General features: G+C 36.8%; 1 protein-coding gene across 3 annotated transcripts in view; it reads left to right on the top strand.

Moving 5' to 3' along the window:
• The window catches only part of TTC29 (tetratricopeptide repeat domain 29), a 724,023-nt gene extending 699,198 nt beyond the window's left edge, over window positions 1–24,825 (top strand). For all 3 annotated transcript variants that reach the window (XM_032464537.1, XM_032464547.1, XM_032464557.1), the window contains 2 exons: window positions 24,123–24,194; window positions 24,689–24,825. In XM_032464537.1, the coding sequence (XP_032320428.1) occupies window positions 24,123–24,194; window positions 24,689–24,720 (104 nt within the window). In that variant the 3' untranslated portion in view covers window positions 24,721–24,825. The remainder of the gene's footprint in view (window positions 1–24,122; window positions 24,195–24,688) is intronic.
• Window positions 24,826–26,252: the final 1,427 nt, after the last annotated feature.

Here is a 26,252-nt window from a genome sequence, read left to right as displayed (position 1 = left end):
TTGATTCTTTTGTACGTAGCTGTTGAGTTGTCCCAACACCATTTATTGAAGAGACTATCCTTTCCTTGTTGTCTATTCTTGCTTCTTTGTCCTAGATTAATTGACCACATAAGCATATATTTGTTTCCTGGCTTTCATCCTGCTTGATTGATCTGTGTGTGTGTGTGTGTGTGAGAATGTGTGTGTGTGTTTGTGCCAGTACCATACTGTATGGATTATTGTAGCTTTGCATTATATTTTGAAATCAGTGTATGATACCTTCAGCTTTTTTGTTCTTTCTCAAGACTTTTTGGCAGTTCAGGGTCTTTTGTGATTCCATACAAATTTTAGAATTATTTTTTCTTATTCTGTGAAAAATGCCATTGATATTTTGATAGGGATTGCACTGAATCTGTAGATATGGTCATTTAAATAATATTAATTTTTCCAATCCATGAGCTGCAGAATATCTTTCCATTTGTTTGTATCATCTTCAGTTTTTTCCCATCAATGTCTTATAGTTTTATGGGTACAGATCTTTCGCCTCCTTGGATGGATTTATTCTGTTTGATATACCTGTAAATGGGATTGTTTTCTCCATTTCTCCTTCTGATATTTCATAGTTAGTGTACAGAAATGCAACAGATTTTGCATATTAATTTTGTGTCTTGAAATTTTACTGAATTAATTTATTAGTTCTAATAGTGTGGTGGCATCTTTAGGATTTCTCATACTGTTATAGTCAGAAAAGATACTGATATAATTTCAATCTTCTTTCTTTTATGATTAGTTTTGTGATCTAACATGTGATCTATCCTGGAGAATGTTTGATGTGCACTTGAAAAGACCATATTCTGCTTTTGAATAGAATGTTCTATCTCTCTATCTAACCTGAAAATATTCTATCAATCAATCAATCAGTCTATCTATCTATCAATCTATCAATCTATCTAGCTATCTATCTATCTATACGTGTGTGTGTGTGTGTGTGTGTGTGTGTGTGTGTGTGTGTGTGTGTGTGTATAATCCACGTGATCTAATGTGTCATTTAAGGCCAGTGGTTCCTTACTGATTTTCTGTCTGGATATTCTATTTTATTGATATAAGTAGGATATTAAAGTCTTCTACTGTTTTTGTGTTGCTGTCAATTTCTCTTTTTATGTTTGTTAATATTCGCTGTGTGTATTTAGGTGCTCAAATTGGGTGCATATATATTTACAATTGCTATATCATCTCATTGATTTGATCCTTTTATCATTATAGAATGTCCTTCTTTGTGTCCTGTTACAGGCGTCATTTTAAAGTCTATTTTGTCTGATATAAGTATTGGTATCCCAGATTTCCTTTTATTTCCATTTGCATGGAATACTTTTTTCCATCCCCTAACTTTCAGTTTGTGTGTGTCTTTATATCTGAAATGAGTCTACTATAGGCAGCATTTAATTGGGTCTTGTTTTTTATTCATTCAGCTGCCTTATGTCTTTTGACTGGAGCATTTAGTCCATTTACATTTAAATTATTGATAGGTATGTACATAATGCCGCTTCCATTTTGTTAGCTGTTTTCTGGTTGATTTGTAGATCTTCTTTGTTCCTTTTTCTTCTTTTGCTCTTTCCCCTTGTGATTTGATGACTTTAGTGTTTAGTTTATCTTTGGGGTTATGTTTGGATTTCTTTCTCTTTTTGTATATGTCTATTAGAGATTTTTGGTTTGTAGCTACCATAAGGTGTATATGTAATAACATATATGTGATTATTTTAAGTTGATGACTTCTCAAGTTCAAATGCACTCTAACAACCCTGCATTTTACAACCCCCCCACACACACAATGTTTTGCCATCATATTTTATATCTTTTTGTTTTGAGTATTCTTTAATTACCTCTTGTGGTTATAGATGATTTTACTTTTGTCTTTTAACTTTCCTGCTAGCTTTACAAGTGGTCGATCTACTACCTTTTCTGTATGTTTGCCTTTACCAATAAGAATTTCTTTCTTTTATAGTTTTCATATTTCAGAGTGGTCTTTTCTTTTTCACTTAGAGAAGTCCCTTTAACATTTTTTATAAAGTCAGTTTAAGGGTGCTAAGCCCTCTTATCTTCTGCTTATCTGTAAAACTCTTTGTCTCGCCTTCAAATCTGAAAGTCTTCCCAGGTAGAGTATTCTTGGTTGTAGGTGTTTTCTTTACATCACTTTAAATATATCATGCCACTCTCTTCTGGCCTGCAAAGTTGCTGCTAAAAAATCAGTTTATAGCCTTATGGGACTTTCATTGTACTTAACTAGTGTTTTCCTCTTGCTGCTTTTAAGATTGTGTCTTTAATTTTCATTCTTTAATTACAGTGTATCTTGGCATGAACCTCTTTAGGTTCATATTATTTGGGACTCTCTGTGCTTCCTGGAACTGATATCTGTTTCCTTTCCCAGATTAGGGAACTTTTCAGCTATTATCTCTTCAAATTAGTTCTCTACCCTTTCTCTCTTCTCTTTCTGGGACCCATATAATGTGAATATTAGTATGTTTGATGTTCTCCTAGACATCTGTTAAATTGTTCTCTTTAAAAAAAAAAAAAAAAAACTCTTTTTTCTGTTCAGCTTGAGTGATTTCCACCACTCTGTCTTCTGGTTTACAGATCCATTCCTCTGTATCATCTAATCTGCTGTTGATCCCTTCTAGTGTATTTTCTATTTCAGTTATTATATTCTTCAGCTCTGTTTGATCCTTCTTTATATTTTCTACCCCCTTAACTTCTCACTGTGTTCATGCATTCTTCTCCTGAGTTCATTGAGCATCTTTATGATAATTACCTTGAATTCTTTATCAGGTAGACTACTTATCTCCACTTTGCTTAGTTCTCCTGGGGTTTTATCTTGTTCTTTCATTTAGAAAAAATCCCTCTGTTACCTCATTTCGCCTAATTCTCTGTATTTATTTCTGTATTAGGTAGGTCAGTTACATTTCCTAATCTTAGAAAAGTGGCCTTACAATAGGAGACATACTATGGAGCCCAGCAGCACCCTCCCCTCTGGTCACCAAAGCTATATGCTCTAGGTGTACTCCCTATGTGGGCTGCATAAGCCCTTCTGTTGTGGTGACGCTGACTACTATGGGCAGCTGGTAGGGGGGTCTAGCTGCCTGATCCTGTCTCCTATGGTGGCTGCTGGCCCACTGATGAGGGATGGCTGGCCACAGGGGCTGGGCTGGGCCAACTGGTGGGCAGGGCTGAGTTCCCAGTCCACTAGTTGCTTGGCCTGGAGGGGTCTTAGGACTGGTGCCAATTGGCTGGTGGGCAGGTAAGCCTCCAGCACTAATGGGCTAGAAAAAGGACTCCAAAATGGTGCTTTCCAGCACCAGTGTCTTCATGGTAGAATGTTATTGGAAACTCATATTCATTTTCTTTAAATCTAGAAAAGTGAATGTTACATGCTTATGATTTCTTTAAAATTTCACAGCAAAAACTTATAGCTAAAATTGTGTTCAAAATTTTAATTATGAAGAAATTCAATAATAGTTGGAGAAATCAAAGAAAAATATCACTAATTAACCAATTATTTCACTTAGAGAGACACCAGTATTTAAAAGATTTATAGCTATCTTTTGACCAATAATTTCACATTTCTTCTTTAGTTACCTAACATTTCCATTTATCAGAAAGGAACAAGTGCTTTATTATTTTCTTCTTAAAAAGATAAAGCATTTTGAGTCATTGGATGCTATTCTGGCTAAAATTTAAGCTCAATAGTCTCATGAATTTTCATAGCTGAATTTTAAAAAATACCTCACAGATACAGTAAAAGAGACTCCAGTGGTCTCTCAGAAGTAAATGTCTGTGTACCCGGGAAAGCTGTTATATTGTGTTTATATGCTAATAACATCCTGGCTTGTTCAAATATTAAATATTTTCTGAAAATCATCAGTGTAATAGTTCTGTTTCCTCAAGTTCTTATTTGACACCTTGCGAAAGCCACTCTGGAAGACATCTTTGGTAGGCATTTGTCACTCTTAAGATGAAAACCAGTTGATTTTAAACAATAAGTTATCCAACACTACAGCTAGATAACATACTAACATAAAATAGGATAAGTAAATAGATTCTTCTTAAATAATAGTTCTAATAGTATTTTAAAATGTGCTTCTAAAAGTCCAGTAAGTATTAATCTATTATTGTTTCAAGGAAAACATATTTGAAATTAGGTGTATGACTGCCATTATTTCATGCAAGCTCATGAATTTTTGTAATTGTGATATATATCATACTTACAGAAGTGTACAGAACATATATATTTCATCCAAATGTCATGTATTAATCAAAACATGATGCTAAATTCCATAGCATGTCAAATCTGTACTATATTAGAATGTTCAGAACTTACCTTAAATTGTTAGAATAAATCATTATCAGTTTATAGATTTATTCATTCACCCATTCAAAAACTAATTGTTGAAGAAAAGCTCTAAGTGTTCTAAAGAGCTGTATGTTAGGATTCTTGCCTTCAGGAAGTGTTCATTTTAACAGAGGATGTGAGATACATACTATGATTTTTTCAAAGAACTATGAGAGATAACTCTGTTTTCATGGACGAATTCATGGAAGAGCTGAACTTAAAAGATGAACAGGATTCTTTGGCCAATAGGCAAAGTGGAATAGAAGAAAAATCTAAATAAATAATGGAACTGCATGAACAAAGGACAGAAATGAAAAGACGAGAATTGTGAGGGAAATGGCAAGGAACCCAGTTTACCTGAACATACTGTATCTATGGGGAAATAGTGGGAAATAAAGGTGAGCTCTATTAAGATGGAGAACAGCGAAACGTTTGGACTTGTGTTTTGGTCATTGGGAGGCTTCTCAAGATTTTTATCCCAGCGTCAGAGGAGCAGAGCAGACCTTTAGGAAGATTAATCTGGAAGTAAAATACAAGATAGATATTGGAGACAAGGAAGAGAGAAGCCAGAGAGACCAGAGGAAGACTACTGTAATAGATCTAGTAACAGAGGCTAAATTAAGGTCGGAGCCTGAAAATGGAGAGGAACAGCTAATAAAAATCTTTATATTAAGATATTTTAACTTAAACTCCTTTTTCTTGAAATATGAATCATAATTTGTAATGTTGATGATAATTTAGTTTGTTTCAGGCACTGAGCTAGGTGCTAAGATAAAAAAAATCTTGGATTCTCTTTTCAGATAGTCAATATAATAAAAACAAGTAATAGCAACATTTCAGTCCTATAAAAAGCTTTCACAATTGAATTCTATCAACTTTTAAGGAATAGATATCTCCAGTGCTATTTAAACTTTTCAAGGTTACAGATAAAAAAGAAGCATCCAATTATTTTTACAAAACCAGTGTAGAATTTAATACAAAAATTTAACAAAGCACTAAAAGAGAAAAATAACTATAGAACTATCAGACTTTCAAACAGTACTACAAAATTTTGAATAAGCAGAATCAAGTAGACTATTAAAAGAATAACATGCCATGACCAAATGAGGTTTGTAACAGGAGTGTAGAGACAGCCCAGTATGAGGAGATTTATTAATGTAACTCACTGCCCTTCCCTCAGCCTCCCCTGTAAGATTCAAGATGTATCCCAAAACTCCTCCTACTCCTCCAGAGACCCAGGTGTTCTGGATAATGTCATTTCACTTCTGCCTCCACATTCAAAGTTGGCAGGAGTACAGAGCACAGCCAATCTCTGTGAGTTGCAGGCAAAACTCCTCCCCTAGCTTTGGCTCCTGACTCCCAGCTTTACGCCCACTCTCTGCCTGCGGCTATCAGGTGTAATCTCCCTGTATCTATTATCACTCTTCAAAGCAGTGATGACAAAACATCCTGATCTCCCAAGACTCAGTCCATAAGGTTTTCTACACACGCTTCCCCCACCCATCCCATCTCCCAATTCTCTTCAACCACTGAAATCCTTTCAGTGACTCCTTAGAAATTCATGGTCAGAGAAGCAATACCCTCCATCTGTCTCCACATCTCTCCTTTTCATCCCTTGAAGCTCTTATCTCCTGGTTCATTGTCACTATGCATAATGATCCTCCAGCATTTTCTCTTCTCACTTTCCTGACCTCTTCTACTTCAATGACCTTGTCTTCCATCTTATCTTACCTACTCTTTCCTGTAGTTAAACCTAATAGACCTTTTCAATAGTGAAAACTGCACTGCCTTCAACTCAGTTTCAAAAATCCCACCATCTCCTGTCCCTGCACTTTGCTTCATATAATAAATGAGTTCCTTTCAAGCCCTATTATCAGTTGGTCCTCCCACCTTTTCATTTTCCCTCAGTTCCCTCATGTTCACATTTCATTCCACTGTTTCCTAGTTCCCAGCATATATTAGTTTTGGGGATTTGGGAATGAGAAACAGAGTTCGTAGGAATTCCCTCAATCATAAGCTGTTCTTAAAATACTTCCATAGTCTTCATACTCTTGATTTACTATCAATATATTTAAAAGTCTATAATCTAAAAATATAAATATATGAATAAATATTAAGTTGAGTAAAATTGACAAAGATCTGTTGCTTAGAGTGATTATTCAAACCCTAGAAAATGCCAGCAAACATTATTGGGTGAGAATTCAAATAACGTAACATTCCAGTCACTTAGTAGTGCAACAGCACTGCTCAGAATCACGTATCAGAAATGCAAACTGAGAGATTTTTCTTTTTGCTTTGAAAACATATTTCTTGGAATACCATTCACAGAATGTGTGTAAAGTATAGTACTCATGTAAGCCAAATAACAGTTAATTTCCTTGAAAGATCAACTCACCATTAGCAGCAGACAATGCCATAAGCACATACTTATAGCACGGCCACAGCCCAAAACAAGCCTAACCAGAACATGACTATTTCTCTCTTACATGTTCTCATTAAATTTCCAGAGATATCAACCTTAGCTTTGATCCTGAGTTTCAGCATTTCCTACTCTTGATTTCAGCTTGATGCTAGTGGATTTCTTCCCCCAAAGTAACGTCTTTATGTTGTTAGGCATTCATTCTCACAGGGGAATTATAATGCTTTTACCTGTTTCCCCAATCTATCAACTTATCTTTTTTTTCCTGGGATTCAGGATTGAACAAAACATAGAAATTTCCTGAAAAATTCCAGGAAGAAATTGCCACATGAAAACTACTTTTCTGTCTTTAAGCAGCTTAGAGTCTGTGATCCATCTCTTGCCCCTCTGTCTTCTTCATAATTGCCTGGTAAAACCATGACATTAACTAAACTCAACTCTCTGTCGACTTCTTGTTTGTATCCTTAAAACAGAATGTTGCTGCAGAAAAGCAGACGGCCATGCTGATTGGTGTAATTTTAAATTCATGATCACTAACCTTAAGTGGGCCTTTAATGCTGACCCCAATCACTATACTCCTCGAGTTCATTCTCTCTCCCCTTCTTGTAGATGACTACTTCACATTTTGTCCCCTTTACTCAAACCTCCAACACTTTCTCCCCCATCCTCACTCTCAGTTGATGATCCTATTTCTTATTTTATTAAAAAACAATCAAAAGAGAACTCCCAATACAGTATCATCACATCCACTCACTTACCTACATCTCTGCTCAATATATACATTCTCTCCTTTTGCTGAGGATTGACTGTCATGCTCCCAGCCTAGGCCAGTCTGTCTACCTGTGTACTATATCTCATCCATTCTCATTTTCTCAAAGCCATTACCTCCAACAGTTCTCACCTCTCTCCATCTGCATCAAATGATCTGTAGATCATTCTTATCAGTATATAAGCATGCAGTAATTTCTCTCACCTTTAGAAAAAAAGTCTCTTGACCTCACAGTCCTCACCAGTTACTGCCCCATTTCTCTGCTCCACTTCATCACAACACTCTTTAAAGAATCATCTACGTTAGCTGCTTCTAATTCCTGTCTCCCCATTCTCTCCTGAACCCACTCACATCAGATGCCTAGTCCCACCTTCTACCAAGACTGTGCTTCTCTAACTCATCAATGACTTCCACATCATCAAACCCAGTAGGCATTTCTCAGTCCTCCTCATCTTATTTGACCTATCAGCAACACTGAGCAGAGTCAATTACTCCCTCCTCCTTTAAATATGCTTTTCAAATGGCTTACCATACTGGCTTCTCCTTCCTCCCTAACCACTCCTGTTCAGTCCCCTTTGCTGGTTCCATGTAATCTTCCTGATCTTTAAGTGTTAGAGTGACCCATGGCTCAAGCTTTAATTTCTTCTCTTTTCTATTTGCACTCATTCTCTTGTTGATCTCATCCAATTTCATGGCCTTAAATATTATCTATTCACTAATAATTCTCATATTTATTTATATGCCCTGGAGCTCTCCTCTCACCCAAATTCCAAGCTTGTATACAAAATTCCTAACTGACATCTTCCCTTGAATATCTAGGAGACATGTCAGACTTGGAATGTGCAAAATCACCCTCTCATCCCTTACCCCAACTGCGCCCAAATGGTGCTCCCTCCAGGCTGTCCTGTCTCAATTAATGGGTGCATTATCCTTCCATTTGCACAAATTTAAAACCTGAGTGTCATCCTTAATCTCCTCACATGCCACTTCAAATCTGCCAACATATCCTGTTCCTGGAAAACATATCCAGTATCATGTAACTTCTTACTATCCCCCTGCTACCTCCATATCTTGCCTGGATTGTTGAAATAGCTTCCCATACAGTCTCTTCTCGACACAGCAGTCAGAGTAATCCTTTTAAAATACTAGTTAGATTATGTCACTCCTCTGCTTAAAACCCTCTGAATGATTTCCTATCTCACATGAAGTAAAAGCTAACATGCCCCCAACAGTGAGACTGTATGTGATCTGGCCCTCGGTTACCTGTCTGATAACCATTCCTTCTCCTCCCGCCCACTGTGCTAGTCCCCCTCTTCCCACACAGGTCTCCTTCTGTTCCTGGGACACACCAGGCAGGCTCCACCTCGGGACCTTTGGACTTGCTATTCTTTTTGCCTGTGCTGCGCTTTGAGATAGTCCCATGGCTTACTTCCCTTAGAATTTTAGCCAAATATCACGTGGTCATACTGTTTTGAATTTGGTTTTGTTTTGGGAGGGAGGTAATTAGGTTTATTTATTTACTTATCAATTTTAATGGAGGTACTAAGGATTGAACCCAGGACCTCAGGCATGCTAAGCATGCACTGTACCACTGAGCTATACCCTCCCCTCTCACCTCATCGTACTTTTAGAAGTTGCAAACCACCCCCATACACATATATACATTCCCTATATCTATACACTTCCCTCTGTAGCATATATTATCATGTGACATGTATTTTATTTATTTACTGTCTGTCTTTAACCTCTAGAATTATAAGCTTCATGACAATAAGATTTTGTCTATTTTCTTTCCCCAGTGTCGTATTCCCAAAACTTAGAACACAGATACATTATAGGCACTTTCCAAGTATTTGTTGAATGAATGAACAACTGAGAAGAGAAAGATTGCATGATTATCTCAATGGGTGCTCATAATATATTTACTAAAATTCATCATCTATGCTAGGAATAATTCCATAAAAGCAATAATAAAATAAAAGTGCTTACTATCACTGCTATCATTTAACATTATTATAAAGAAAGAAGACATATAAGAACTGGAAAAGGATGAGAACAGTGTATAGTCATTTACATAGATTTAGTTGCTCATTTGAAAAACCAAGGAAAAGCAATGAAATGCCTTATAAACAACAAAAGAACTTGATAAAATGGCTAGGTACAAAAGTAATACGTAAAAACCAGTAGTCTTCTAGCTTCTGCTTAAATGTAGAAAGCTAGAAATAATGTCATTCTAACCCTTTCAGCAACAACAAAACTACAAGATCTGCGAAATAATTTTTTTTGAACCCATAAGAGACCTGAGATCACAGGGCAACCAACCCAACTCTACAACCAAAAGAGAAAAAAAACAAAAATGTATCTTTATAAAAACAAAACATTTCTGTATGACAAAACACCACAAATTTTTCAAGTTTTTAAATGAACTTGGAAAAGAATCTGCAAATGTCACCAAAAGCTCATCTCTATTACAAAAAAAATTATAAATATAAATATACATTATAAATATAAATTTAAAATTATAAATCAGCAGGCAAAAGACTAATAACTCAATTTTTTAAATGGAAGAAGGATATGGAGAATTTACCAAAAAGTAAATTTTAATGTGAAAAAAATGCTGGACTTTACACATAACAAGAAAATGTAAATTAAAAGTATAGGAAGGTTTCTCATCTATCAGATTAGCAGGTTTGTTAATGCATATGTTAGTGAGCATGTGATGATAGATGATCTCCTGCAAAACTGGTGAAAGGATAAATGCAGCCTCTCAGGAGAGTAGTTTGGCAACATAGAAATTTTAAATGCACAAAGATTTGATCCAAAACTCTGTGTTGATCCAACAGATAGACTAACACATTCATTCATTCAACTATTTACTAAGCATCTCTATATGCTAGTACTGCACACTGATTAGAATGGCCAGAATCTGGAGCATGACAACATCAAGTGCTAGTGAGGGTGTGGAGCAACGGGAACTCTCCTTCATTGAAAATGCTAAATGCTGCAGCCTAGAAGACACGGTGGCAGTTTCTTACAAAACTAAACATACTCTTATCTTACCAGTGAGCAGTCACACTCCTTGGTATTTACCCAAAAGAGCTGAAAACTTATGTCCACACAGACACTTGCATGTGGATGATTACAGCAACTTTCTTCATATTTGCCAAAACTTGGAAGCAACCAAGATGTCTTTCTGTAGATGAATGGATAAATAAACTTTGATACATCCAGAAAATGAAATATTACTTAGTGCAAAAAAAAAGAATTAGTTATCAAGCCATGAAAAGACATGGAGGAAACTTAAATGCATATTACATTAAGTAAAAGAAACCAACCTGAAAAGGTTGCATACTGTATGATTCCAAGTCTATGACATTCTGGAAAAGTCAAAACTATGAACACAGAAAAAGAAAAATCAGTGGTTGCCAGGGATTGGGGGTGAGGGAAGGATGAATAGGTAGAGCACAGGGGATTTTTAAGACAGTGAGATTATTCTGTATGAAACTATAATAGTGGATACATGTCATTATGTATTTGTCCAAATCCATAGAATGTACAATATCAAGAGTGAACCCAGTGGAGTCTGCTCATAGTGGGGGAGGCTCTGTGTGCGTGGGGTTGGGGAGACAGATATATGTGAACCCTCCGTGCTTTTTACTCACTTTTGCTGTGAACTCAAAACTGTTCTAAAAAAATTAAGTCTATTCTTTTTCTAAAAAAAAAAAAGAGAGAGAGAAAGGGAATGATATCCAAAATATATGATTTCTTTTAAAGTACAGAAATACTATGTACATAAATAAGACATAAATATGTATTATGTATTTATATGTGAATATGTACTGTTTTATATACACATGAAGTGTTTCTAAAGGGATACTCAAGAAATAGTAATAGTGGTTGCCTCTAGGGAAGAGAAGTGAGTTGCTGGCGATCAAGGATTTCAAACAGATTTTTTACTGTTCAACCTTAAAAAAAAAGGACCATGTGTATGTATCACCTCTTTAAAAAATAATTTAACTTTTTAGATGCAAATGAACTTATTTACAAAACAGAAACAGACTCACAGACATAGGAAACAAACTTATGGTTACCACAGGGGAAAGAGGGTGGGAAGAGATAAATTAGGAGTTTGGGATTTGCAGATACTAACTACTATATATAAAATAGATAAACAACAAGTTCATACTGTATAGCACAGGGAACTATATTCAATATCTTGTAGTGACCTATAATGAAAAAGAATATGAAAAGGAATGTAAGTATGTACATGTATGACTGAAACATTATGCTGTGCATCAGAAATTGACACAACATTGTAAACTACATTTAAAATTTTTTAAATAAAATAGTAATTATAATACCTCTTAAATTAAAAAACATGATATGCAGGGAATAATTACAGAATTCTTAGAGCCTGTCTTAGTCTGTTGGATTGCTATGACAAAAATACAATAGACTGAGTGACTTATAAAGAACAGGAATTTATTTCTCACTGTCTGGAGGCTGGAAGGCCCAAGACAGAGGCATTGGCAGATTCAGTGTCTGGTGAGAGCTCACTTCCTGCTTCATAGCAGCCCATCCTTTCACTATGTCCTAATGTGACAGAAGAGGTGAAGGAACTCTATGGTGGCTTCTTTTATAGGGACACTAATCCCATTCATAAGGGCTCCACCCTCATGACCTAATCACCTCCCAAAGGCCTGGCCTCTAAATACCATCACCCTGGGCATTAGGATTTAACATGTGAATTTGGGGGGATGGGGCACAAACATTGAGTCTATAGCAAGGCCTATTATTTTTTTAAATCCTTCAAAAAGGATTTAATAAAGTTCTTCCTCTGTAATAATGTCAATGCCATGAGAATATTCTATTTATTTCACTTTCTAAAGCTGGAACTTCTTTACTACACTGAGTTTATATACTACAGTTCAGAAAAAGTAGTTCATGGAGTCACTGGTGATATATGCATGAAGCATGTCACTTCTCTTTAATGTCATTCCAAAGAAGTTGTTTGTATAACATCTTAATGAAAAGTATCATTTCAACCTGGGCAAGATAACAGGTATCAAAGAGAAAAATGCCATTATGTACCAGTGTTTAAATAAGAAAACAGGTCAGGTGAGTGAGAGAGAACCCAGGTATCAGGGCAAGGCTGTGTCAGGGAAATTTTTTAAATAGGTGGTTTAGGTGTATGGATATGAGGGACTCTATTCAAGTTGACATGTAATTTACTTGACATTCCCAATTGGGATGAAATGCTGTAAGATGCTGGAGCAAATCCACACAACTTTAAACTACATAGAGTATTTGGGTTTTTTACTCCCAGTTTCTTAGTTCAGGTAAAAATGGCAAGAATGATGGAGAAAAAATTTTAAAGTACTTTGTATTTATATTGTACATCTATTAATATGTTTATATTATATTCACTTATATTTATATTACTTATATATTCAATATTTATACAATTATATGTTTTTATATACTTATAAATTTGTTGCGGTCTTATCACTGAAAAACCTATTTTATATTTTTCTTCAATTTAATTCACTCTCATGGGGTTAGCCATAAAAGTAGTCTTTTTCCAGTAATTTTTGTCATCTGAAATACGTATTATCATTTTTAATATCTTCTCATTCATTAAAGCGTAATTTATATAGTGCTTTCCTATATAATACTTTGTCAGCTTTCAGATATAGTACCTTTTTCTTTTTTCCCCAACCACAGTGCAAGAGAGCCAGAGAAGGTTAACTTGAAAGGAAGAGGTTATTTGTGTAGTAAGGAAAACATCTTAACTCTGCTATCCTTTCTCTCTCCTCCACTCTATGGCCAATACAATTATATAACCAAAATGCAGAAAGGTGACTTGATATCGTCTTTGCTCTTTAAAACAACTGCACCCTTGAAAATTAAGATACTCTATATAAACAACAAGGACCTACTGCATAGCACAGGGAGCTATTCAGTAACTATAATGAAAAAGAATATGAAAAAGAATATATGTGTGTATAACTGAATCACTGTGCTGCACACCAGAAACTAACACAACGTTGTAAATTAACTATACTTCAATTTAAAAAAAAGATACTTTATGTAGCTGAAACCTTCATTCATGAAGACAGGAAGGAAAAATTAACTAAGTAGTTCTTCAAACTTAACTTTTAAATTATCTTTAGCAATTGTACGTAAAGAGCCCATTTCTTCTCTGAAGCACTTCAGATATTGTGACTAAAAGTTTAGACTTTCTCTGCTTTACTTTCAAAATGAGCAAATAATATATCCAAGAAGAAAACCAGTTCTTAAAAACTGTGTATTTCTTAGGTACTCATTAAAGAGTTGTCCATAGATCTTGCTGGAAAATTCTTTCTTAATTAGATGGCTTTTCAAACCAATAGATTTGTCTTCATATATCTTTTGTGCTCTCACCTAAACTTTTAAGAGCAGACAGTCATTCACCATGTCTTTCAGCAGGGATTTATTGCCCATCTGCCATATGCCAAGCAATACTTTATTATGCCACATTTTAAAAAGTAAATCATAAGGTACAAACTGTGTTCATTCAGAAACCATTAAGTGTGTACGCTCTCTCAGACATCAGGCAGGGTACAGGGATGAATATATTATTTTTCAAAAGAGCAAAGTCTATAATCCTAAGACCACCAAGAAATGGTGATTCTGTGCTTAAATTCAAACCACAGAAAGTTTTCCAAAAATGACTTCTACCTACCTATAGGTCAGAATATACGTGCAGGTGTATTATGTGCACATGCTCCAACACAGAGATTCAAATTCTGACCCACCAATCAAGCTATTGAAGAACTCAGTCCTACCATGGAGAACCCAACAGGCTTACTTTTCCTGAGACAAGCATTTAAGTGCATTTATATGTATTCTGTTAATGTCTTAGTGTTTGTTTTGAAGCCTTATGCTGCCTCCTAGACGCCTATTAATGCTTTAGCAAACTGTACATAAAACTCTCACTTCTTCTCTGAAGACCAAGCACAAATACAGAGAATCATGCTGTGATTATAGATTGAGTCCCCCACTGAAAACCCCACCCCAACCCCACCAGCCATGTACTCCTGAATCCATCTAATTTGAACACTGCTACCAACTGTAGCTCAGCACCTAGCTCACAAATGTGTTTTTCACTCAGTAGGTATTCAGTGAATATCTGTTGAATGAATGACAACTGATTACTGGGTTGGTTAAGTGGATAGACACAGTGTATATTGCTCTTAAACTATACCCACCACTGGAAAACAGTTTAAAATTTCACTTGGAGAGTAAAGTAGCGTGACTCTCTGTCTCATTCATTATCATGCAAGTGGAGTAAAAGATACGTCTAATCAAAAGAATGTCCCCTGAGCAATTGTTTTGCTACCTGGGTTCTGCAGAACACAAGTGGTAATGGCCCAGAGCTGGTCTAAACAGCATGTCAAGAGTCTTTGTGTATAATTTTTATTTCTCATTGTCTTCACCTTCTCTGAAAAGAATGGCTGATAACCTTTCCTTGTCATAGCTGAGCTTTTAAGAGTGTTGTTTTATCTATTTTTTATGACCAACCTTATACTTGTTAACTGTAATTTTTGCTTTATGTAACATAAAAAAAAATCTGTGATATGGTGCCCAGTGAATTAACAAGAATAGCTGGACAAAAGACAAGAAATCTTTTTAAAACAAACGTTAACATTAAACACCTTGGATAGGTGGGCCTTCTGGGGATTTTGCTTTAATGCAATGCAACGAAAGTGCACCATTTCTGTCTTCAGAAATAGTTTCTCTCAGATCGCGAGCTTGTCCAAAGCCATATTACATAAGGAAGGGCTTTGTTTGTACATCAGTATTTTACATCTTAGAGTCTTACTAAATCCTTCTTTGATCAATCTGATATTGAACAGATCTATATTGATTTCTTCTACACCTGTTTATGGTATTTGTTTTGATATATCCAGGATTAAAAGCCAAATTAACAAGTGTAATCAATTTTCTGAGTGATAAAGAAAAGTCCTCTAGTACCCTTAGACACAGTCATCTAGGGATAAAAAACTTAAGTGAAGATGTTGTAATAAATGGATCGATTCATTCAATCACAGGGCATAAAAACATCAGCTCTGGGAAAGTGCTTTCCTCTAAGAGCTTTAGCTACCGAGTTTCTCTTGTATTGCATCAAATGATTTGCATTTTTAGAGAAATTTCATGTCTGCAGTGAGCTCCAGTGAAAACATGAATAAATTGCTTTTCCTTCCCTCTTTTTTCTGACTTTATGAAGCTGAATCCATTAGAGGTTGAGTCAAAGTATAATGAAATAAAGGCAACAACGCACCTCGTGGAAACCCTGGATTAGAGTCCCGCTAGCCCAAGCCCGGCTGTCCTGGACCACCCATCAGATTGGTGGTCTTTAGGGAGGTCCCTGGGGCATGTGGCAATTTTTTTAACTGCTTCATTAGAAACAGTCTCTAGAAGACAAGAAAATACATAGACAAACAATCAAGAATGAAATGGGCTTTCCACGGCAGTTCTCCACAAAGTCAAATAAACCCTCCCCTCCAAGCCCAACACAGTACAGCTGCCTAAGAGGCCTTCTTGTTATCGCCTTCCTGCTGAATTCGCTGGGGTGAGGGGAGTGTAGAATTCATGAGCACAGGCTTTGGCTCCAAACTGACCTGGGTTTGCATCTCACTGAGCCAGTCATCACCTGTGTGATACTGAAGAAGTTCATCCCTTCAACCTTTGGTTTCCTTCTCTGTGTGTCAGGGATACTAATGCCTAGAGCACAGGATGGTTGAGCAGTTAAAAAAAAAAAAAAGATCTTAGCACATTCCCGAGCAGAAAATGTACTCTCAGTCATGGAAAGGAACTTAATTTTTATTCATATCTGAATGTTTCAACTGAAGAAAAAAACAAGCAGCTGTTTCTTCCTCCTCTTACCAAGCAAGCCATTTTGTTTTTATTTTACTTTAAATCATTGGGATAAATAAGAGTAAGGTTATATAAAACAGTAAGTCTCAAACTTTTGTGAGCAAACATACGACCTTGGTACCCTTTTAAAATGCAGATTCTGATTTACCAGGTCTACAGTGGGGTCTGAGATTTGGGGGGTTCTTTTGGAAGGGGAAGTTGTTTCAGGAAAGAGGTTTATCTGACTTAAGTTATTGCATCTTGACTAGAAAAAAAGCAGAATTTGTAATGTAGCATTAATAGAAATTTTAAAAACTATGTGAACACACCACTGTATTTATTTGTCTTAAGAAAGTATTCAGTGTCTGAACAGATTGATAGATGTGAATCAGATACTCTCATTAAAGTTTTAGGTATCCAGAAGGAGAAATTCGGTATAATTCTGCCTCAGTGTGGTCTCTTCAATGCTTCATCCCAGTCCAGCTCTATTTAAGATAATGATTCTGAAGGGGAAAAAAGAACCTATAATTTTGAGCTCAAATATACTTCTGATCCTTATATAAATTTCAGTAAGCTTTAAATAATAACAGAAGCCTTTGAAAAGGGAATTGCTATATACTAGAACCTGTAGTATGAAAGACCGCATATCAGTTTTTGACACTTAAGAGAATCTGCCCAACTTGAAAGATGTGTCCTGCCTTACAAGTGTTTGTATCTTGACTTTTATACTCATCAGATATAGAATAACCACATCATGATTTCTGCTTTAAAACACAGAACAGATTACCTTTTTGTTTGTTAACAAAAAGTAGGAAAGTATTAACAAGAAATCTCACTTTTTTTTTTTTTTTCTTTTTGGTAAAGTGAGATTAACTCTGTAATTTCAGGCTTTGGTTCACAGAATTTTTATAGACTGTAAAATGAGAAGTGCCATGAATGACAAACCAACATTACCCCTCACCCCCCCCAAAAAAATAAGAAAAAGGAGAAAGGGAAAGAAGAAAAGAAAGACAAGGGAAAGAGAAGCATCAAGTCATTTGTTAGCATCAAGTACGCTGACATTTAAACCATGCTTCACATGACCAAAGTGGCGACATTTGCACTTTGTGATTATGGTATGTGATTTCACACACACACACAAGATCCATTCTCCCACTTTGTCTGCTCTGTGTCCCAGGAAACTGACTTCAGACTGCATCTGAAGGTTCACTTGTCTTCTATTGCCTTCTGTCTTCCTGGTTTGGATTTATCCAAAAGGAGTCGCCAGCAGGAGATCAGAGGTTAGGAAGGTGGAGAGGTTCTGACAGCTGTGACACTCTACCACCGCTGCTTCTAGATGCAAATGGATGAGCCCTTTTCGAAATTTCCATCTCTCACTCAGGGTCCAGTAAAGCCATCCTCTCCCCCTTTACCCTCAGCCTGGGGAGGATAATGGCATAACATCCTTCCATCGCGAGTCCCTGGGTGCCTCAGGACCCCTTGTCATTCTCCAGCCCTGCCCTCATCTCTCAGTGGTTCCTTCATTAAAGTCCCTTCAGAATCCCAGTCGAATGTGCCATCTGTTTCGTCCTGACTGATGCTCACTCCTCTTCTATTGTGAGTATCAAGCAAGGTGGCTAAAGGCAAACAAGTACAAGAAATATCAGGAAACTTGCACTTGCTGAAGAGTTCAGTTGATTAGAGAACAGTGCTAATGAGGCCAAAATGTGTGTCTGGCTGTCCTCCAGGCTCACAGGCTGTACCCCTGACCGGCCATTTTACACACCATCAGTCACCAGGAGGACCATGCCAAAAAGGACACATGAGTCTGTGCCAATCCATCACCACTTCTGGGGACATAATTCAAAGGCTAGCTGTTCAACTGAGATAGCTTCAAAATCATCTTTGTTCCCAAAGGACAGCTTTTATACTGTGATTCTAGTGAAAGTATTATATGTTATTTTAAACAATAAAACCATGCCTGTCAATATCTTTGTCAAAGATATATTTTCATTTATTACTTAATCTGTAGCTAATTCATAATAACATGATTAAAAGTCAAGCTTATCAAAATATGCCTTATATTGGCAATTGGACTCAAGGTTTGTAAGAATATATATTCAACTCATCTCTTTAAAATTTTCCAACTGTTACGATTAAATGAATGAAACTATATAACCAACTACATAACCACAGTCTAAAGAGTAAATAGTTAAATTTTAATTTATTTATTTAAAGTGATTTTCTGATTATCAAGTGTGAATAACAAATTTTTAGGGTATATACTCTGTTCTTGTCAGTACAAACACCTTCTAAAACCATGTCGTAATAAGCCACTGTATTAATATTGATATACTGGGCTTACTTCCAAGGTGTTAATTTTATACGATTTGAATACATCGAGGGGAGAGACCTCTCTTCTTCTTTCAGAAGTCAATTTCTGAGACTCTACTATCAGCATGAAAAAGAACTATTTCTACTAAAATTGAATCTACGTCTTTAAGTAAAATGTCCTGAAATACTAAAGCAAAATACAATCTCATCATTAATAATGGCCTAATGCTAGAGTCTCCCATAAGATATGAGCACTTTTTTAGACCTGGTATTTAGTCTTAATCTTTTTCATAAAACACAATCTGAATTTTATTTTTTTTGACAGAACCTTTTGAGAGATTTTGATAAGGTCAACAGAAAGCACAGTCTTTTAACATTAGGTGATCAACTTTTTGACAGTAGCAGGACCAGCATAGCTAATGGAGTAATAGCCTGCAGGGTCCAGCTAAATATAATATATGAACGTAATCAACCTCTGTGATGACTATTCAGAAGTAACGCCTTTAGCTTTGAACTGCAACACATATTTCAACAAGGCAAAAACCTTATGAAGAAAGTCTCTGCAGACCACACTGATACAATACCGCCTTCATCTCCTGCTCTGTGCGCTTGCTGCATACAGTGAGTTTTAAATTTAAGGTAATGACTGCTGTATATTCATGTGAGCGCACAACAATACTTTTGATTTGTTGTGGAAAGGTTGAATCCATTACCAGGGGTCTAGTCTATAAACTCTGACACAGCCTTTATGTATGAGTTATTATTTACCCTTTTTTAGTAAGGCCACTAAAAATGTTTTGCATGACAAAATTATAAAAATTCATTCGCCTTTTCAGTCACAAAACTACCAGGTAGCATCCTTTCCATTTCAATTTATACTCCCCTACAGATAACGTTTTCAAAATCTCATTTATATATAATACTGTATTATATAAAAATTATGTTAACATTGTTTTCAAGTAAAGGGATGAGATTGTAGGTTTATTACAGTTCAGCATCGTTGACTTGTTCTACTGCTCTTTGGTACAAGGCTAGGCTAAAAGATGGTAAAATGAGATCCTTTTATTGCCCACTTGTGGGAATCTGCCCTTTGAGAGTTGTTACTATTAGCAACAGGGAAGTACCTGTTTCTACTGGAATGGTAGGCAGTGTAAGCAAATACCATACTCCCAACTGTGCACTGGTTCTGGTCCCCCTTGCTGGAGTGACATGGGTCCTAATCTTCCAGCTTCCTTGAAGACCTTACAGATCAAATATCTCAAATCATATCCTAAGTCAGACCTACAGTAGGAAACCTGGGTTAAGAATCAAAATGAGTGCTTTTGCAAGACGGAACCGAGATGCAACAATCACATGATGCTCACTTGCTGCAGATGAACAGAAGTCTGAGAACACCTGAGTGAGGACTTCAGCTGTTCCCCTATGTAAATTCACCTTTGCTAAGGTTTTCTAACACAGTGAGTGTGAATATCTTTTATGTAAACTAGCAGCTGTGGCCCAAGTTGAGTAAAAGAATAACTCCAAATACAGCTAGCTTTCTCAGAGAATCTACTTGGGAAATATTTCACAATAAAAAAAAAAATCACCTCTGCACAACATCTGGGGAATGAATGCTAAGCGATTATTTGAGACCAACCAAGCACAATTTCAAACTTGGAAAACCTAGGAATGACTTCTCCAGCTTAAGAAATATTGTTCCATCCTGCCAAACCAAAGGGAATGCTGTTTAAGACATTAGATAGTATAAAATAGGCGGTAGGGTGTCAGGGTGGTTCTATTTACTGTCGTGCAATGAAAATATTAAACTGAGAAGCCCAGGGTAGTTCTTTACCTCAAAGAGTGATAGAATATATTAGTTAAGGTAAAGGCTAAGCTTCTATTTCAGAGTCCCAAAAGTACAGTAGCTTAAGAGTATAGAAGTTTGTTTCTCCCGCAATCCTGAAGTGAGCCGTTGACATTTACAAGGTAGTCCCACAGGCATTCATGGGGCCATGACCTTCCATCTTATTGCTCCACCATCCCCTAGGGCAGGGTTTCTCAATATTGCACTATTGAAATTTTGAACTAGATGATTTTTTTGTTGTTGAGGAGAAGCATGGGGAATGGCTGTCATGAGCACTGTAGGGTATTTAACAGCATCCCTGCCCTCTACCCACTAGATGCCAAGAGCACTTACACCTACCAGTGTTGACAACAAAAATATCTCCAGATATGTCCAAATCTTCCCTGTGGAGCAAAGCCATCCCCACTGAGAACCGTTGACTTGGATGTTGTCATTGTCTGCATGGTAGAAACGAAATCATAGTTTTCCATGTTCAAGATTGAGGAAACAGGAATGCTTCAGGGACAATGGATACCCAATGCCTAACACTCAGACCTGGAGGAGGATGTATCATTCTGTCCACATTCATTGGTGAGAACTTCAACCAAATATGTATATGCTGAAGGGGAAGATCTAGTAGAGTGCAAAAAGCAAAAAACCTGATAAGTGAAAGGCAGAAGGAATTACTGGAGCCATGTCTTGTGTAGGCAAGAGAGGAAGAGACCTAGCAAAGAAGGAGAGGAGTTGGCCTTAGATGGGAGCATGGGGAATACGGAGTGTATCCAACAGGAACAAGTAAGTCAGTAACTCTTGACACAGAGCCTGTGGAAGCCTTTTCCAGCTATGTTTTATTTCCTCTCTGAAACTGGAAAATAAAGAATCAGCTGAGAATAATGATGCATATGGAAGGTTGGAGGTTTGAGAAAATGGAAGAAAGAGTAAATCAGTCATCTAGGAAAGCAGAAGAATGAATGGACTCGAAATGTTTAATAGGATGGCCTGAAAGTATTAAGGGCTTCCTAATGTCTGTGACCATGAATTTTGTTTTCATTTTTCAGTTTATTAGGCAGAATTGTTACAATTTGACTGCATGTACACACTATATTGCATATAAATACATATACACAATATACTGCACCTATTTTTTAAATTTACATGTATGTACTGTTCATTGTTTCTAAGAACGTTTAGAGCTTTAGCTTTTTAAACTTACATAGTTATCAAAGGAATGAAGCCAACCACAAAATAAGAATTAATTCAAAAAATACACCCCACTATTAACAGCAACATTATTTATAAGTGCCAAGATACGGAAGCATCCTTAGTGCACATCAGTAGATGAATGGATAAAGAAATGCAGCATAAAAATGTAATGGACAACAACTCACCCATAAGAAAGAAGGATATTTTGCCATTTGTAGTCCTTCACTCACTTTTTTTTTTTCACTTTGAAAACGAGAATTTTATAACTGGCATAACATTTCCATTGCATCAAAAACAACAAAGTACCTAGAAATAAACTTAACCAAAGAGGTTACCTATGCTGTGAAAACTGTAAAACATTGATGAAGGAAATTGAAGATGATACAAAGAAATGGAAAGATACCTTGTTCTCTTGGATTGGAAGAATCAACATTATCAAAATGGCCTTACTACTGAAAGCAATCTACAGATCCAGTGCCGCCCCTGTCAAAATACAACATTCTCTGTGACCGTGAATTTTAAGTGAGGACCATTGGTTTGTTTTCCAACCACACTGAGCCTTAACATATAGGAGAGGACTAGGCAGACAGTTGGATTTAACTAGGGTTATACTAGTCAAGCGAGTATGACAAAGTGAGAAAAGGACAAAGAAGTCAGCCTATATGCAAACCATGAGTGACCATGGAATTTAAATGGTATGAAGAGGAGAAAGAAGAAATCAAAATAGGGAGGAACAATGAAAAGATGGTAGAATTGGAAGTTCCAGTGGGGCTAAGGAATTGCTGGTGTTGGGGTAATAGAGGGAGTTATCCAGAAAGGGTAAAAGCTCGCAGTCAACTAGCTGAATGCAGGAAACTGAGTTGGAGAGGGGCTTGCAGTTACTGGTGATGACAAAGTCTAAGAGTGAGCATGGGAATTAATGGCTGCAGTAAGGTAAAGGACAAGATCTAAAAGCACAGAGTTCAAGGAATTGAGACCCAGGGTGAAAGAATCTTCTACATGCACATTTAAATTGCTAAATTAAGAAAGTGGTGGGAAAGTGACAATGAGCCAATGATAAAATCAGCTGAGAATGACACCAGTTGTAGGTCGATCGCAGCAATAGTTGATTATATAAACGGATAATGTAAGTTTTAGGAAGGGAAAAGGAGAAGGCAAATGCCCTGAAAGAGATGCAGTAGGGAGGAGGACACCTCCGACCTCCAAGTCCAATGGTAACAGGACTGAGGAAAAGAAAAACAAAAAGGGCTTCTAGGCTGTCAGTGTCCTCAAAGGACAGTCAAGTTTCTGTTAGATCCAGAATGTAAAGGGGACTTCAGAAAATAGAGTGAGAATACAGTGGAAATGTTTCAAGAGTTGTGGTGGGTAGATGGGAACAAAATAGGAAATTTGTAGAGCGTTACAAAAAGTAGAACTCAGGGAATGACGGGGACCTGGAGGTCTGTCATAAGCAAGGGTAAAGAGCATCCTATTAGATAAGTCCCGGTGCATTCAAGTCAAAAGGAGAAGGGCAGATATAAAAATTAAGTAACAAATTAACATGTCTAATTATATACAAACTTCCCATATCTTATTTGATCATTTGGATACTTTATATTGCTCTCTGAATTAATTGTCCTTCTGACAATTAGTAACAAGTCATCTTATTCCCAAGCAGTGACTGTTCTAGGTGCCATTTCATACATCACAGTAACTCTGTGGGTTAGGAATTTGAGCATGCCTTGGTTAGACATCAGTTGAGGTTACCCAGTGATGATACTCAGCTGACAGATGGGCAGGTTTGAAGGACCAAGACAACTTGACTCACAGACTGGAGCTCTGGTGGGATGGCTGGAAGGCTGGGCTCAGCTGGGACTGTCAACTGGATCATCAGTACATGGCCTTTCCAGGATAGCAATCTCAGGGTGGTAGGACTTCCTATATGGTGACTGGATTCTTCCAAAGCAAGCATCCTGAGAGAGCCAGATGGAAGCTGCGTGGCCTTTTCTGATCTAGCTTTACAAGTCATGTAGTTACTTCTTCCACATGCTGTTGATTACAAAAGAGTCCTAAGCCTAACCTAATTTTAAGATGGCAGGAGTTAGATTCCACCTTTTCAAGGGGGTGTGGTAAGGTCACACTATTGAGGAACATGTAGAGTGAGAGATATCATGAGGCCATCTTTGACCACTCATAACCTTCCCTGGTGACACAGGTGATATTTTCGCTTTTATCATACAGGTGATAGGGGTAGATATCCCTGAAAAGGGATTCCCAGGTTCAAACTCAAAATAAAATAACTGTCAACTGTACTTGTGATAAACCATTAAATTTATACCTCTTTTTTTTCCTTTAGGAGAGTCTAGAAGATCCACAATGGAAGGTTTATGTCAAACCTCAGAGCACTCAGAAGATCTCAATGGGTATGGTAAATCAAGTTAAAGTTTCTATGTATCCACATTATGCAAGATACTAAGTATAATGCAATTCTCTAAACACAAAAGGAGCAACTTCATCTAACTTGATAAACTAATACCAAAACACTGTTTTTAAACAAATCAAAGATTTACTTTTAAATATTACACAAGTTTGAATAGTTTTAATGTTTTAAGCAGTGTCGGAAAATTACTCCTTGAAGAACTTGGAGGTTGGGGGTGCGGACCCTCCTTGAAGTAAAAAATATGCATATAATTGATATCCAGCCCTTGGTTCCTCTGTATCCTGAGTTCTGCATCAATGGATTCAACCAGACACAGATCATGTAGTACTGTAGTAGTTACCATTGAAAAAAATCCACATAGAAGTGGACCCCTGCAGTTCCAACCCTTGTTGTTCAAGGGTCAACTGTAATATCTTAAAAGCAAGTGTCTTTTACTTTCTAGCCCAGTATAAAATTTAATTTTATAATGTATTTTATTTCAGATTTCCAGATAATCAAAAAAAATGAGACTTAAACCAGCTTTTGACTCAGTCAGCTGTGCAAGAAGAACATTATCATATCAGCTTCATCTTCAATTACATCCCTATAATAAGGGTATGTTACAAATAATACAGATAGAATTATAATAAAACTATGACTGTGTTTTCATTGGATTTTGTATGGCAATTTCCTACTACAAATTTAGTCTAAGACATCCAAATCCATGTTTAAACATCAAAAATATATGCCAAAGACCTAGAAATGTCAATAATTATCTATAAAATGAACTGTAAGATTTCCCTCTTATCCACTATTCTACAAGAAAGAGTGCTACTATAGAGTCAACATGTGGTTCTGTCTAATGAGAAGATCATTTTAAGCTTAAGAGAATCTGTGGTGGATAAATATAGGAAAAAATCTGCTAAAATTCCCTTGAAGCTTTTCAACATAAATGAAAGGATTATAGGCAATAAAGACTAGTATATTGGTAAGCAATATTCAAAACAGTTTGCTTTACCTCAGTAAAGGGAAACTGTTTCCTCTGCTTATACCACTTCTGACACCAAATGTGTGTGTTTTTCCACACCAAGCAATTCTCCAGTTCTCAGCAGACACGGACTGGAATGTCTTACAATTCAACTTAATTCTGACACTAAGAGCCAGGAGTTAGCACAGACTCTGCTAACAGATTAAGGGATCAGTTCCACGAGACTGTCCCCCACTTCATATGCCAATTGCAAGTCCCAAGTTGTCACTTGTACTTCTGGCTGAGTTGGCTACAAACCGAGGATTCCCACAACCCCCACTTCAACTTCTGTAATTTGCTATAACAGTTCACAGAACTCAGAGAAACGGGTACTTACACTTGCCAGTTTAGTACAAAGAATATAACAAAGATACAGATGGGCAGACAAGTAAAAGAGACACACAGGGCAAGGTATGGGGAAGGGGTGCAGAGCTGCTGTGCCCTCCCAAGGTGGGGCACCCTCCCAGACCGCAGTTCATTCACCAATCCAGGAGCTCCCCAAACTTTCAGTTAGGCTTCTTATGGAGGCTTTATTACCTAGGCATGTTGGTTGAATCATTGATGATTAGGGATTAACTCGGCCTCCAACCTCTCCCTCCCCAGAGGTCAGGGTGTAGAGCCGGAAGTTCCAAGCCTCTAATCACATGGTTGGCTCCCTTGGAAACCAGCACCCGCCCCCCAGTTCTCATGGGCTTTCCAAAAGTCACCTTATTAACATAAATGGAAGCATGGTTGAGAGGGTCTTGTTATTAATGACAAAAGATGCTTTATTCAACTTATCCTTCTCTCCGGAGTTGCCAGGGACAAAAAACTAGTGTTAATTTACTGTATTACATTAGGAGCTCTGTGCCAGAAACCAGAGATGGAGACCACATATGTATTTCTTATTATATTACAACATCACACTATGTTAAAGTGTATTTTATGATACTTTAACTGATAGTATGTCATGTCTCCTTACCAACTTTAAAAAGACTATGAAAATCCTTCAGTCTCAGTCCCTCCCCCTAATATGCCTTACAAAATGAGGGGGCATCGCT

The sequence above is a fragment of the Camelus ferus genome, chromosome 2 (assembly GCF_009834535.1).
Source record: "Camelus ferus isolate YT-003-E chromosome 2, BCGSAC_Cfer_1.0, whole genome shotgun sequence".
Classification (NCBI taxonomy): Eukaryota; Metazoa; Chordata; class Mammalia; order Artiodactyla; family Camelidae; genus Camelus; species Camelus ferus.
This window is presented reverse-complemented; position numbering and strand designations above follow the sequence as displayed.